General features: G+C 38.7%; 1 protein-coding gene across 2 annotated transcripts in view; it reads left to right on the top strand.

Moving 5' to 3' along the window:
* The window catches only part of FABP6 (fatty acid binding protein 6, ileal), a 44392-nt gene extending 29065 nt beyond the window's left edge, over positions 1 to 15327 (top strand). The window contains exons 2-5 of one of the 2 annotated variants that reach the window (XM_008950026.1): positions 11095 to 11199; positions 12022 to 12197; positions 14069 to 14158; positions 15264 to 15327. In XM_008950026.1, coding sequence (XP_008948274.1) covers positions 11133 to 11199; positions 12022 to 12197; positions 14069 to 14158; positions 15264 to 15317 — 387 coding nt within the window. In that variant the 5' untranslated portion in view covers positions 11095 to 11132 and the 3' untranslated portion in view covers positions 15318 to 15327. Of the gene's footprint in view, positions 1 to 11087; positions 11200 to 12021; positions 12198 to 14068; positions 14159 to 15263 lie in introns of those variants that run through there. The other variant, XM_008950025.1, reaches the window with a different exon arrangement.
* Positions 15328 to 15909: the final 582 nt, after the last annotated feature.

Genomic DNA, 15909 nt, shown 5'->3' with positions numbered 1-15909 from the left:
ATGTCTTTGTTATTACTTCAAAAAGTGTTTGAAACTGATGAGTGTTTCTTTAAACAGTGTAAGGCAGAAACAGAGACAAGTAGAAAAATTGTCTGTCCCTGTGCTTCAAAATGTGGGCACTTTTTACCTGCATGAAGAAATCTTTTGCATCAAAGACACAAAGTTCTGTGAAATCCTAAACACCTTCAATTCCTGTTAGATTCCCAATTAATGCGACAAAATGCATTGTCTTGCAAGACAAAATGGTTGTCTTTTATTAAGTAGATAATATTTGTTGTTAAAAAAACATTATTTACTTCCTGATTCATAGGCTACACACCAGTAGCCTGTGCTTAATAAATGTTACAAAGGCAAGTAATCTGTTTATAATTTCCTTTTTTAAAAAGAACTTCCCATTTTCAGTATTTCTTCTATTATAACTCTGTAGATTTTGAAAACCTCTCCCTTCTATATAGCAGATAGCACTTAAAAACAGATGTATTGTTTTATAAAATTGTTTGGGAGTAAACAGAGCAGTTCTTAGCAGAATTCCTACAGAAAAGTGAGTTAAAACATGGTGTTACCAATTGTTCTTTATTGACTTCTGTAAACTTAGAGGCAAGCTCTGTGCAGCATTTCTCCAAGAGAGCCTAAATCAACATCATGTACACTAAACCATCAGTTGCTTAGTTTCTTAGGTGGAACAAAGCATTCTGTGATTATTACAGTGGAGTGAATGCTGCCTGCTAGGATATGGTCGTGGAGCACTGCAGAAGAGGGGTGTGAGAAACAGGAATAGTTGTCATATCTGCAAGTCTATTCAGTGTATTTGGAGCTCTAGGACTGGTTTCAACAAGTTATCCAGCTATCATGGGAGGCCTGCTGCCATGCAGAGTCCATGCAGAACTCCAATTTATGCTGTAGAAGCAGAGTAGGTTCCTGCAACAGTCCTGGCTTCATCCCTGTTCATCCTGCTGCCTTCTAAGCTGAATTTGAACAATTACTGTACAAATTTTATAGGTAACTGTAGCTGTAGAGAAGTTTGCAGAGCATGATACCTTCCAAATGCATTGTGGCTTTCTTTTTTCCTCTTGGGGATGATGCTAGTGATAGCCTATTGTGTTCAGTTACCCTCCCTGTTGTCAGTTCCCACTAATTTTAAATGCAGGTACGATGCACATTCATTTTATACTGGTATTTACCTCCTTTTCCCCCCTTTTGGTGATGGCTGAGGATTGCTTAGAAGACTACAGCCATGTGATCAAGTCTCCAAATTAGTCCAGATTACCTTGAAAATAAGCTCCCATTTGGAGCTGTGTTGTCCTGATGTGTCAGCAAGTACAATCATATAAATACTATCAAGTAATAAAATCTTTACAACACATCATGTAAACTATGTAGATAAAGGGGAGATGACTGTTGGGTTTTGGTCAGGAAAGTCTGAAACAGTAGTTAGAATGATTCCTCTCTTTAGGGTCATCAGTTTCTAACTTTTTTAGAACTATAGTTACTTTCTGTTAGGGACTTCTAGTATAACTAGATGGAACAAAGAAACATATAGAGGTGGTGTCTTTAATTCAATTTACTCCTACCAGAAGACTCTGCAGATAACGCTGAATTACATAGAATCATAGAATCGTAGAATCATTTAGGTTGGAAGGGACCTCCAAGATCATCAAATCCAACCACCGAGCCACCAGGGCTCCAAAGTCCTCTGCCAAAACAGATCAGAATCTGTCAGGGTTGGAAGGGACCACAAGGGTCACCCAGTTCCAACCCCTCTGCCATGAGCAGGGACACCTCCCACTAGATCAGGCTGCCCAGAACCTCATCCAGCCTGGCCTTAAAGACCCCCAGGGATGGGGCCTCAACCCCCGCCCTGGGCAACCCATTCCAGGGTCTCACCACTCTCATGGTGAAGAACTTCTTCCTGATGTCCAGCCTGAATCTGCCCACTTCCAGCTTTGCCCCATTCCCTCTAGTTCTGTTGTTACTTGAGATCCTAAAAAGTCCCTCCCCAGCTTTCTTGTAGGCCCCCCTAAGATACTGGAAGGTCACAATAAGGTCACCTCGGAGCCTTCGCTTCTCCAGACTGAACAGCCCCAACTCTCTGTCTGTCCTCGTAGGAGAGCTGCTCCAGCCCTTGGATCATTCTTTCATTTTAGCAATTTTTTAAAAATTCTCTGTATTAGACTAAAAATATTGAGGTTCAAAATGTTCCGTAGTGGCTTTCAATGCAAAGATAGTATTTCAAAAAGGTCTTAATAGTTGTTTGAGACAAATTGATGGTAGCCAAAATTAGTCTTACTGTGCATTTTCAGATTCCATGGGTCAAAACTGGCATAGCAAAAATCTTTCACGTTTTCTATTGTAGTAATTACTAAAACTTAAAAATCAAGATAGCTTCCAATTTCTGCTGTCACTCCCTATTACCATTTATTTGAGTGCAATTGATAACATTTAGTGGTAAGATAACTAATTAAAGGGAAGAACCCTAAAGAAAGAAAAGAATGTTTAGATTCACAAGAAGTTGCTTGGTTGATTGGTATCAATCTTACTGTAAAACCAAAACATCTTTTAGTATGTCTGTTAATGATCTTAGCTTCAAAGGTGGGTCATGTACCAATGAAACTTGTTGAAGATCTGGAAAATGTTACAGGTCTCAGTCACCTCTCTTCCAAAAAGGTTATCTGAAACGGGAGTCAGTGAAGAGGAGTACTTGGACAATAAGGGGAAGGAAAAGTCTTTCATTTCAGAAGTATCTCATCAGAGTTTGGCATGGCTTAGCCATATAACCAAATTTTTACCCTACCCTAGCAAAAAAAGAGGATGAAACTGCTCTCTAAATAACTTTGGGGTAAAGTTAGGGAAACGAGTGTTACCTAAGAGAAGGGGCAATGCTAGCACAAGTACAAACAGGCTTAAAATAACCATGCATTAATTTAAAGTAGAAATTAAAAGATGATTTTTTACATACCAGGGAGTAAACTGTATGCTGTGATAACAAAGGCAAGAAGTTGTATAGAATGCTATCAGTTCTAAAAGAAACTGAAATGCCAGCAGAGATGTCCCTCCCAGTTCTTTGTTTTGGTGCTTCTGAGTCCAGGAGTGCTGACTGATTTACTTGGGTGTTGGACTCTGAAAAGACAATAGAAATAACGAGCTCGGAGAATTTATACTGAGCCTTCAGCTTGCAGAAAATTTGTTCAGTGAACCCGAACTAGGCACACATCACTAACTCAATTAGCATGAGCATATTTCTGCTTTTCCTCTCCAGAGCCTTCTTTACAGTTATCAGTTTGGACTTTTGTTCTTTAAATACAGATCATAAAGTATAACTTGGACCATGATGCCAGTGAGCATTTTTCAGTGGCATAGCCACCTTGTGCAGATGTTCGACCACCTGCTTGTTCCCTTCTCCCTACCAATACTTGCATTGTGCCAGTACAACTGTTTGTATGATCATGTGAAGAACTGCATCAGAGCATTGACCCAGCTGAAAAGTAACTTTTTATTTTATCTGTGGTATTTTTCCTGCAAATCAGGCCCTCACCCTTGTTGCTACACTATTACATGAATGTTTGTGCCAGCACAGAGCAAATGGTGGCTCCAAGACAGCTAGGAATTTCTTGAGCAATTGAAGCAGCATTGTTGCATCCTCAGGCTGCTCTTAGTTACTCTGTGGTTTGCAGTCAGCACCAGGCCAATGAAAGGGCTACCTGTTGATGACTATCTTCTTCTCCTCTCTTGTATTTCCTGTTGTACTGGTAGGACCTGACCATGAAATTGAGACAGTTCAGAGAACAAAATCAGCTGGAAACAGATGAAGCCACCTGAAAACTAAGCACTACTTTTCTGTCTCTTTAGTTGCCCAAACCAGACGAGTCCCACTGAGGGTAGCACTCAGAGATCAGGAACACCAGTCAGGGGCAGCAGAGCCACATGATTCTTAGAGAAGCTATGCCAGCTTCTACAGCTTGAATGAATCAGTTTCCAGAGAGGAAGATAACCACCTTTCTGGAGATCCAGACAGACTACAGGTTTTCAGGTTTTCGTGATGGAGTGTCTTGGCAGGAAGGAATCAAATTTTGGTTTAGGGAGTCCCAGCTGTGCCTGCCTTCCTCGCAAATGTTTCTACCTCTAAGCTTCTGGTAGGAGCTTCTCTTTCCTGTTGTGGTTTGTGGTGGTTTTTTTTTTGGGTTTTTTTTTTGTTTGGCACTCTACCCATCAGAATGTCCCATCTGGAGCAAGGACAGAGTCTGTACTGGGTCACCTGTAGAAGTCTGGTACAGCTGGCTTGTGCATTTCTGTTGAATATTTGGACTCTGTACAAGCATTAGCTTTTCAATAATTCAGCCACATCTTCTTAATAAGTTCTTTTCTGCTGCTTATGGGTTTAGAGTAGTAACACCTAGTACTGTCATAAATGGATAATTAATAAGGAAGTGTTATAATAGGACTCCCATGGAACTACACATTACATTAACACAAGATGAGTTCATTCTAAATTCATTCTGAATGATTACTCTGAAAGCAAAGGAATTAATAATCATTAGACATTTGCTATGGAGAGTTGCTAATAATTGCCAGATACAGCTGTTCTAGAGAATTTACAAGCTTCCCTGATGAAGTTTCATTCTGAAAGAATCACTAAGTGTAACTTGCTTTTCACTTGAGAGTTCCTGCTTTTATTTTGAATCTGTACTCCTTGTTCAATTGCAGTCCAGTTCTAAAGCACTTCAAAGATAGTCACTCAGCCTAGTTCATTTACTAATGGAATTACTTTCCTTATCTCTGTTTTGTCTTTGAGTGTATCTCAGTTGGCTTTATACAACACATCTGAAAGGTTAATAAACTTTAAAGCATGCTGGGAGACACTCAAGGGCAGGGTGACTCCAACATGACAAAAAGAATGCAAAAGCATTATATTTATGACTTTGTGGCAAGTAAATTCTGAAAGCAAAGATATCCAAGGCCTTTGATTTGGTTCCTGAAAGTTCCCTCTGTTCCTACCAGCATTTGAAGACTCAGCTGTTTTGCATATCAGAGGTAGCTGACTTGGGAGACAGAGGAACTTAACTGCTTGCTTTAGAGGAACTTTTCCTCTGGGTATAAGCTTCCACAGGAGTTTTACTTCTTTGACAGCTTATTCACACTGACTGTCTATAAGAGCCACACACTTGCAACTCGCATCATCCTGACAAATTTAAATAAGAGTGTTGAGTTTTTCTGTGTAACTTCTCGTTGTCAGTAGTAGTTTGATTCCTGCCTATAGTCCTGACAACATACATTCAAATATGAGATTTACTCTGTGCTGATGTTAGATCGGTGACTCGGGTTTCCAAGTGAGGGAAGCAGAACTGTGAATGCAGGGGTTTGGGTTGTTTGGGTTTATTTTTTCCCACTCAGCAAGACAAATTCAGTGTAAAAAGCCTGTGTGCTTTATCCCTCAGAAATAAGGCAACGCCATTTCTGTGTGCTTGTCTGCAGACACTGCTGCTCCATCTAAGCATGCACACCCTTATTGGTGTTTCTCTGTGCCAGAGCTTCCCAAATGCCAGTCTGCTGCAAATAGTGCTTGCACATAAAGTCAGGCTCGTTAAATTGTGTATGTCCACGATTCCCATTGCACTGAGCGCAGCCAGCGTTTGGCCTCTGATCTGTAATGTTTGTTAAACCTGTATGAAGCAGTTCTGTGTCTTGTTGGTTGCCAAGATAGCAATAAAAACATATTTGTGTTTAAGTAAGGGCTGATACTGTACGATGTGTGATGCCTTAAGGCAGTGTTTAGGAGATCATCTTAACTTAGAACTATGACCTGAGATGAAATGTATGAAGATAATTGCTTGCATAAATACTGACATATTTTTATATATTATATAAATATTACTGATACATCTAACATGACTCTTACTGAGCTGATTATAGCCAGCTCAGAGGGGAATTACTTTTTTTTTTTTTTTTTTTTTTTTTTTGGGAATTTTTTTTTTTTTTTTTTTTTTTTTTTTTTTTTTTTTTTACAGTGAAAGAACACGGGCATTGGTGATTCAGCTGTGGCATGGAGCTAGCTGCAGACCCTGGCATGCTCTAGCTGAAGTCAAGAGTTTACAGGGTGAGGTGGGGGCTCTGTGTAGGACATACTGCCTGGCATACGGGCCCTGACAGTTGGCCACCAGATGGCAGACACAGTTGCCTGTAGAATAATGGTATTTTCTTTGACCTACATAAAGAACAGCTGCATCTTTCTTCATTGAAAATGATAGATAGTGTGAAGTACACTGAAGATAATGGCTGCTTTCTGAAACCTGTTTTCAGCTTTTACATCTGAAGCTTTTTATTCTTTTGCCTTTCTCTGTTACAATTCTCACCTTGTGCCAGGGAAGTATCTTATTTTTCAGCAGGTCTCAGTTGCAGCTGTTCATTCAGCTGGATTTGAACCGAGTTCTGTTGAGCAGAAGGACAAAGTGACTAAGGTGGTTTTGCAGTAGTATGCAGGCTCTACATTGTAGTGGTTGGAATGGATTAAATATGCCTAATGTATTTAAAATACATGTATCCATAGACATAGATTATTTTGGTTTAATTTATTCCTTTTAATTAACTGGATAATACTGGAGTTCTCTGTGCCATTTAGTACAATGATGATCCCTCCAGAAATGAAGCACTGCTGTAAGGCTGTGCAAAAGCAACATCATGTGCTCACAGTTCTGAAGAGGAAGGAAAATAACAAATATTGTAGATATAAAGGGTAAGGCTGTTAAATGGTTACTGGGTTTAGCTGAACTGAAGAGATAGGGACTTGGACGACTAACCTTAGCAGTCATGCAGGTGACCGTAACTTCAGTAAAGTCAGAGGGGCCCCATTCCTTTATTCTTGGAATAAACAGTATCCTAACTCAGTATTTTCAAAACTACTTAATGAAGGTCTTCGTTCTCCACTATACTGTCAAATTTAATTACATTTTATAACAAAAAAACACAGAAATTAAAATAAGGATTTATTTCAGAATAAGTGAGCAGTAACATGGGTTCAAATTCACAATGTACATTAAAAACTCTTCTGCACAGACAGGTATAGATGATGGCATGTTTGCTCAAAACTTGTCCTAAATTGATGCTGATCCTGAGCAGCCAGGCCGAGCAAGCCAAGCACTTCTATTAACACTGTATGGCCTTACCTTTATTGTTGGGATGGATGTTTGTAACTTGCTTTGGAGCTCTTGGGTACAGCGTGGGGTACAACTCCTTCGAGGTGAATAAACTCGTACTTAGCCTGTGGCAAGAGTGACCCACCCAGTCAAATAGTTAGTCATTGGTAATTTACTCTATTACACACTGGCTCCGTGTCCACCACATTCCCACCACAGGCAAGCTCTAACTATTGTGTAGTTGTGTAGAGGTCAGCATTTTTATATCACATCACAAGAAAGCTATCAATATAATTTGATCTTTATCAAGAGAGAGAGAACATAAAAGCTGAAGTACTGTTCATTATAATCTGATTATCTTTTTCCTCTTTCACAGAACTGTGTCATTTTTCTTATCCAGTTTGATCTATCTTCCAAAGTCCATGTGGTGTTACTACACCAGTGGTATTGTCCCCCAATAAGTTTTGTGTAAACAGAATAGTTTATGGCTTGAGTTCCTTTACCTTCTCCACAGGGTTGTGTAAGTCTCTGGAACATCAAGAGCCTAGTGCAAGACAGAGGCATACAGTGCTCAGCTAACCTGAGGGGACAGTCTCACCAGTCACCCATGCTCCTAAAGCACAGTTGAGGCTGGATGCTGACTGTCTTTCAGTATACACAGAGCCACATGGATGCCAAGAATCTTAGCTAGGGACTTGCTCAGACAGTTGTGCTAAGCAGCTGTAAAAATTCTAACAGCCCATCCATGGAGCAAGTGTAGAACTCCCTGGGTGACTGAAAGTAAATGGTCGCTTGGAGCTTCCCTTGTTTGCTTCCAAGGGCTTGTTTATTATAAGAATGTTATAATTAATGTGCCATCCTGTGGACATTGGATTAGTGCCTGGATTTAGGATTTCTTACTGGCTGCATCATCCATTCACTGTATCACTGTAAGCTCTGATAAGTCAGTTTTTCTCTGCATATCAGCTTTCTCATGTCTGAAATAGGCTTGATGATGCTTTCCTCTAAACAGTATTTTCAAATCTGTGTATGACTGAAATTACCTGGTGTTTTGCCTCTATTAATGGCATAGAGTTTACACTGTTGTAGCTTACCTGGTATGTAACAGCTTTACCACAGCAGTAAGAACCATAGTTTCTGGGTATGTGCAGCCACTTAACTGTTTTCCATGCTAAAGCTGTTTTTCTTTATAGAGATAGGGACTAAGTGTCTGGGTCCAGCTGATAGACTTTCCTTTTCAGTTGTCTGCTCCTGCACAATTGGTCACTGAGTTCAGCAATCTTGGGATTAAGCTGTAGGAGTTGTAAATAAAAAAAAAACCAAAGTGTCAAATATGGTTGTGAGACAGTCAGAATCATTTTATGCACACTTAAAACTGCAAAGGAAACGCTGGCACTGAAACAAGTTTCTCTCTTCTTTCCCTGAATCTTATGTGTTTGTAATTGATACAGAAACTCCCAGTTTTGTACTTTTCTCCCACACTCCTGTCTTTTGAAAACGTTCACAGAGAGAAAGTATCTGGCTCTCTTCTACTTCAAGTATGGAGACATCCCTTTAATTGCATGCAGACAGCAGATGGTATGGCTTTTTTGTGGTGCCATGAACTCCTGCACAATATAGCCAGCCACTGCACAGCATGGTACAATTTAAAGCTGAGTAAATATGGGGAGAGTGAAGGGTTAGGGGTGGGAAGGCAGTAATTCCTAGGACATTTGTTCCATTTTTATTTTACAAATTAACTGTGATTTTGTTATGCTTCACTCCTGTTCACTTTCTGCGTCTGTTCTAGAAAACTGCTTTCCTGCTGGGAACGTACACCCAAACAAATAGTTTTAAAAGGATCCTTGTCAACTTCAAAAACCACATCTCCATTTGAAAGTTTTATGTTTTCTTTCATAAGAATATGTAAGATTTTGAAGTTACTTTCTCGCAGACTTCAGAAGAGAAAGTAGGTAAAAAGAAAAAAAAAAATAAATCTACATTCCCAACTAATAAACATGAGGTAAGCTCTTTTCCACTCCACAGGTATAATCTCTCACAAAACTGCCTTGAAATTTTCTGAAGCTTTTTCTGGTCATAAAATTCTTTTCCACTAGAAAATTCCATCTTCTCAGCTGATTGAGACTTTTCACCCATCAGTCAGTATTTTATTCTGGAATCCATCTCATTTTTCCCCTCTAAGGAAAGTTTTGAAACTGCAAAAATTTTCCTAAGACAGGAAACGTTTTCCTATTCAAACCTCAAATGCCCTGAGTGTTCTGTAATTGGTTTCAAGGCTGTATAATTTACTGACAGCAAAGGCTTTGCATGAAGGAGAGCAGCTTAGTAAGTAAAATAAAAAATTAATACAAATTAGAGAGGATTTTTTTCACTGTAACAACATACCCTGATAAGTAATATACTATTAAATAATGTATACACAGCAAATATATTAAGTTGAATAAAACCTTAACCCCCTCCCTGACAGATAGTAGTTTAAGGAGTTGTACGCTCTGATATGCTGTGACAGGTCAATTTGGTACAACTGTCTTATTTCTAGCTCCTCTTGAATGTAATGCTAGAATGACATAATTTAGATACAGTCCCAAATCTGTGAGAGTACATCAAGATGAAGCCAGTGTGCAACCCTAGGGGAGAGAGGGCCTGCAGGAGCTGGGATTCACTGAGAGGCACCATTCTGTCTCAGCTCAGGAGAACAGCTTCAAGCTGCACTCCTCTCTCCAATGTGCAGGATTTAGAGCACAGGCTGAGAGAGTGTACAGCTGATTCTGTGAACTCAAAGACAACGTTATTGGTAATAAAACTGTTAGAGGTAGCAATGCTTCTAGTTTGTACAGTTTTACAGTAATGATATACCATGATTTATGATGTTTACCCTTTTACTTAAGTTTTACCCCATTACTAAAGTTTGTTTGCAAGCAGCAAAACTTGTTGAACACTGTTACATATTTCTCCAGATTCTTATAAAACCAAGGAAAAATAGATTTTCTATTCCTTGACAAATCTATTACTTTAAAGAAATAAAATTCCAATCTATTACACAATTTTCACATAAATCCTAGGAATGTTTTTGTTCAGGTTAAGATTTGTGGCTTGTCTGCTCAGCCAGTGGAGCTTTGCCAATACACAGCAGCTGGGAATTTCCTACCCTGCTATCTGTGTGTGGCAATGGATTCATTAGGCATAAGACCCATCTTCCTTATGCATTCTAAATTACCCAGCAGACTCCCTGACTTTTAACATATGGTTATCTTACATAAATCAGAGCTCTTCTTTCCCAAAATAAGTTTTTAATTTCTTTTTGCTTTGTGTAAACACTTGCTAAGCAATACAAAGCACTGTCTCTGGATATGAAATAAGGGGTATGGGAAGATGGTGCCACGGACTAATCTAATGTACTTTACATCCAAGTAGTGTAAAATATTTCATAATTCTTTTTTCTGTGTGGAGATAAGGTAAGACATGGGCTGGTGCAGTAACTCACCCAGAATCTTGCCATTGTCTGCATCCTAGCAGAACTACTTAGGAATCAGTGTGGCTTGTTTCCTGTTTTCATATCTTAACTAATTTGGGGTATGCTTCCAAATAGTGCAAGGCTGTGATCTCAGGACACTGTTTCGAAGCTGGTTTCTGCCTGTTTCAGTGTAACAGTTTACCATTATTCCATCCTGAATGCAAATCGTTGTAATCTTGAAAGTAAAAATATATCACTTTGTTTAAATATGCACTAAAATGAAAGCTTAGCTTTTGTCCCTGATTTCTGCTGATCTCCAGTTTATTGCCAAGGGTGTATAGTTGAATTATAACCTTCATTTTCATACAGGTCAGTGGCATCCATGCTAGTGACTCACATAGATCATAAAAGTATATTTCCAAGGGGTGTGGGTACAGGTGGGCTGAACAGCTTGGGCGGGTTGATAAAAACGAGGGCCTCAAGCCATCTGCACTTATCCATTCTTTGTTCCAGCTGCTCTTCTGCTCTACCAGGCACATCACCAGGGCAACATGGCATTCTCAGGCAAATATGAATTCGAAAGCGATGAGAACTATGATGACTTTGTGAAGAAGATTGGTAAGTATGTCTTAAGAGTTATAAATGAGTTTAAAATACTTTTAATTAAAAAACCTCTTTTTAAAAAAAATGTGCTGAGATCAACAGGGACTAAGACTTGTAGGAGTGCTCTGGACTTCAGCAAGGAGATTCAATTTTCATTCTTACAGGAAGCATTGTCGTCCTACAGTATTCCTTTTCAGCAGCAGCAGAATGAGGGACCAACAAGTCTGGAGTGTGATGATTGTGAAGGTTGCTTTTTCTGTCCTTAGTATTCTTCGGAGGGGGTATAAATCTAGTATGAAAACGCTTCTCAAAATCTCACACAGGAACAAGTTTCTGTGAATGCTTTCAGAAGACTGTGCAAACTTGATTCAGAGTTTACCCATAAAAGCTCTTAGGCACACTATGATCTGTGTGCTTAAGTTCAGTGCTTGTGTTGATTTAGTTAAAAAGCAAATGGATGCAGCTATATAGCAAAGGCACAAATTCATACACATTAAATTCCACATATCTGCATGTGTGGATTAAGTAGAAGGGAATATTTATATATACCTTGTATCTTTACATTTATTTTGTGTATCATTTCTCAGGGAAAAGAATGCAAGACCAAAACTTATTATTTTAGGAAATGCCCATATATTCCTTTATACTAGCAATTTAAACTCGGAGCTTTGATATTAGAGTAAAAAAGGGGGGAGGGAGAAGAAACAACCAACCCACCCAGCAAATCAGATGCTCAGATATCAATGTCTGAGAACAAACATACCATTAGCATGCTTCAAGTCAAATACAGCTGCTAGGCTATTAGATTTGATAAACTGTATTTTTCTATTGTTTAAGGTCTCCCTAGTGACAAGGTTGAAATGGGAAGGAATTGCAAAATAGTCACTGAGGTGGTGCAGAATGGAAACAACTTCACCTGGACGCAGCATTTCCCAGGAGGCCGCACCATGACCAACTCATTCACAATTGACAAGGAAGCCGACATGGAGACAATGGGTGGTAAGAAGTTCAAGGTAAATTAATTTAAGTTCTGCACTGTCTCATTTGTTGGTTTTGGGGTTTAATTAGGGTAAAAATCAGATCTGTCTCAGGGACATCTTCCTTAAATTTTTTTCATCTGTCACAGCTTAGAAACATATATTTTTTTTCCCCATTTTTTGATTCCTATCTGATTTCAAAGAGAGCTAGAGCTTCAGAACAGTACATACTAATAAAGAACAAGGGTGGAGTGTCAAGCACCTACCTACTGGTGTTGCAGCTCAAGCAAACAATGCTCATTAAAACTCTAAAGAGCTGGTTGGCTTCTGTGTCATTGTCCAGCACTATGCAGCAAGTGCAGCACACCGATGGCAGTGCTGTGGTCCCTTCTTCTGCCCATGCCTGTCAGCAGTGCTCACCTTTTGTAGGCACCTGTGCAGCACGAGCCTTAAACAAAACACTGTGTAAAGTGGGGGGAGGAATATGTATTCTCCTTCCTGTGGGAAGTGCAGAGCAACTCACAACATCAGCATCCTCTAGCAGTCAGAAGGTTACACAATACTGATCTGCTCCTGTGACGGACAAAGTCTAGATACAAAACCTGCTGTAAAATGGCTTCTTTACTTATCCCTTTAAATAGACAAAAAGAAAAAAGAATAAAATAAGACAGTTTGGGACAGCTAAACTCTGCATTTCTGAGGTGTCCTGAACCCTGCAATAGGTTATTGGATAAATGCTTTATACACATTGAAGAGACAGGAAAACTGACAATTGCAGGGAAATGTGAGAAACTGAAAACAACAATAGCATTGCATGATTTCCAGAATGCTTTTTTAGTCATACCTTTCTACTTATGAGAGGAAAAAAAAGTGTATTTGGCTTTGCAAAGTCTTCATTAAACCTCATAGGTAGAATAAGACACATTACAAGCACCATTATCTTTTTTTTTTTTTTTTTTCCCCCTGGGCACTTCAGCAGTCCCAAGTCAACTAAGGAGCTAAAGGTGGAGGTGGAGTGAGAGACTCCCAGCAGAGAAACCACTGCCTTTTAGTATAGTATCACTAACCAATACATAAACTAGTAAGATGGTTTCCTTGTGTCTTGTAAAAAATGTCCACTCATCTCTTAATTTTGCAAATAACTTTTTTCTCCTCTAAATATGACTGGTTCCTCTGTGTTTATTACTAAAAGGATAGGCAAGACTGACTGGTTATACAGACAACACTGATTTTTTGGTGGAGCTACATCTCTCATTTTGGCAGTCAGCTGAGCTGCTGTACTATTTGTCGTCTCCATAATAGCATCCTGACATAGTTCCTCCATACAGAAGCAGCTCTTACAGCAACTGGCACCTATTACAGTATGAAGGTGTGACTGGAGACTGTGCAGTCATGTTTATCTGTACTTAAATGAGCAAGATGAATGGTGTTGTAGTTAGAGATATGAAACTCATGGTATAGGGTAAAGATTCACATCACTTGTCCAGTGACTTTTGTGCTGTTTGCAGGCAGGTCATTAGTATCTGAGAGTGCTACTTCAAACTTAAATCACACAGTCATGCCTTCCATTTCAGTGTCAAAACAAGAGAACGACATAACACATAGAGGAGTGAATAAGAAGCATAGCCTGTTGTCAGATCATTTTTAGAGCTATGAATGGTGTGTAGATATGGAATTTGCATGTATTATTTAGATGAACATTTTTCTATTTAAACTGTAAACATTTAAGAACTAAAGCACAAAGATTTTAGTATTGTTCTTGAAGCTGTGTGTGTAACCCACAACACTACTTTTAAAAAAAAAAAAAAAGTAAAAGCTGTAAGCATCAGGTGTACATATGTTTACAGTGTATCTGGTAATATAAATGCCAGTAACCCCTGGAAACAGTAAACCTTCCTCTATTACAGGCAACTGTTAAAATGGAAGATGGAAAAATAGTAGCTGATTTTCCCAACTATCATCATACTGCAGAGATTTGTGGAGGAAAGCTAGTAGAGGTGAGTTCTCAAATATCCAGGTTAGTTTATTATAAACAAAGAAACAAGCCTGATTCTCTTGAGGTGAGAGAAATTTTGTTTAAAGTTTTGAGTTTAGAAAAAAAAATTTATATGAAGTAAAGCAAAACTATTAAATAACTATCTCCTTCACTCCAGATAATCCTATACAATTTTGTGCAGGTTTAATCCAAAAATTAAACTTTTCATTTATATATTTTTTATAAACTTTAAGTGTAGATCTTGCATCTTAAGCACAGACATGCAGTTTTGTAGCTGTAAGACTGGAATGTTCGGACTGCTGCCATGTCTTTGACTGTATTCACTGTGCCTATACCTCAAGAACAGAAAACAATAAATATTAAACTTTTCACCTATTACTTATGTTTCTATAAAGTTATTAACTGTGTTTCATTCTTAGGAAACTAAACAGCTGCAGCGCTTCCCAGCCTTGCTGTAGAACCTTATTTCTTTAGTCTTGCCAAAGGGGAGGGGTGGAACCAAAAACAAGCCCTACAACCAAAGCCTACACAAAAGAGGTTCAATTTCAAACAGTATTATTAACAAAATTACAACATAACTTTTGAAGATTACTGGAACTATAGTACTTTTTTGAAAACTTGTAAAACAGATAGGATTGTCAAACATCATGATTTCTCATTCTCAGGTTTTCCTGAATTGACCTGTGTCTGTGCCATTTAAGTGTGTCTGAGCACATCTTCAACAGAGATTAAGTAGAGGACACTCACCCTCCCTGAACGTAACAGCATCAGTCATTTATTGCTTTTGGAGAACATTCCTCTTGGTTGTCTAAAACTCTGATAACCTGGGAGTTGGTGAAGCCATGTCTAATACAGGATACATTTAAGTTATCCCTAAACCTCTGTTTGCAAGTTGTGCTTTTTGCATACATGATACAAAAATACTTAAATTTCAGACTTGACAAGGACATTCAGCTTATTTTGTAGGTATGTCTTCTACCAAAGGGTAAATGTTGCCTCAGTAGAAGGACAGGTTCTGTGAGCCAGTTAGCTGGTCTCTTCATTCATGATAGTGAAGCTCTAATTATAACTGTTCAACCAGATTTTTGGTTTGTTCTTTGTTCCAGATTTCTGTTTGTGCTGGTGTAGTCTACAAAAGGACCAGCAAAAGGATTGCTTAAGGCAGTAAAGCCAGTCTCTTCCAGGGCACTGAAAAACAAACAACTATACAAATAAAGTAACGTGGATTGTCTTTCTCTTTCTTTATACTACAAACATTCATTGTTTTTCACAGTAGTGTTATCCTCAACATTTAACACCCCATTCCTAAAGATCTGACAAACACTCAGAAAATCAGAATGCAAAAATCAGATGCTACAAAGCATTGAATTATGCTGTCCAGTCTGAGTATTTCAGGATACGATACATGCTTGGCATATTGAAATGTTGTCCAACACCTACTTAATAGAACCCCTGTCTAGAGAATAGGACAATGCTCAGCCCAAAGTGTACATCAAAATGCAAGACCCAGTGAAAGTCTTTTGCCCTATCACTGGTTGGAGGGCAGAAATTCAGAAGTCAGTTTATCACTCATTAAAAGATATGTTTTGATACTGCCATCATCGTTTATCTCATTCTCATCAGTATTTTGTCTTGCCCCAAATTCTTAAAAGACATTTAGGGTTTTACAAACAGACTCCTGCAGGAAAACATGCAAGTCTTATCTTCCTCAATGCACTCCTATTATTTACACAGAGTACATGTGAAAACCTG

The sequence above is a fragment of the Merops nubicus genome, unplaced genomic scaffold (genome assembly GCF_000691845.1).
Source record: "Merops nubicus isolate BGI_N331 unplaced genomic scaffold, ASM69184v1 scaffold13921, whole genome shotgun sequence".
Classification (NCBI taxonomy): Eukaryota; Metazoa; Chordata; class Aves; order Coraciiformes; family Meropidae; genus Merops; species Merops nubicus.
This window is presented reverse-complemented; position numbering and strand designations above follow the sequence as displayed.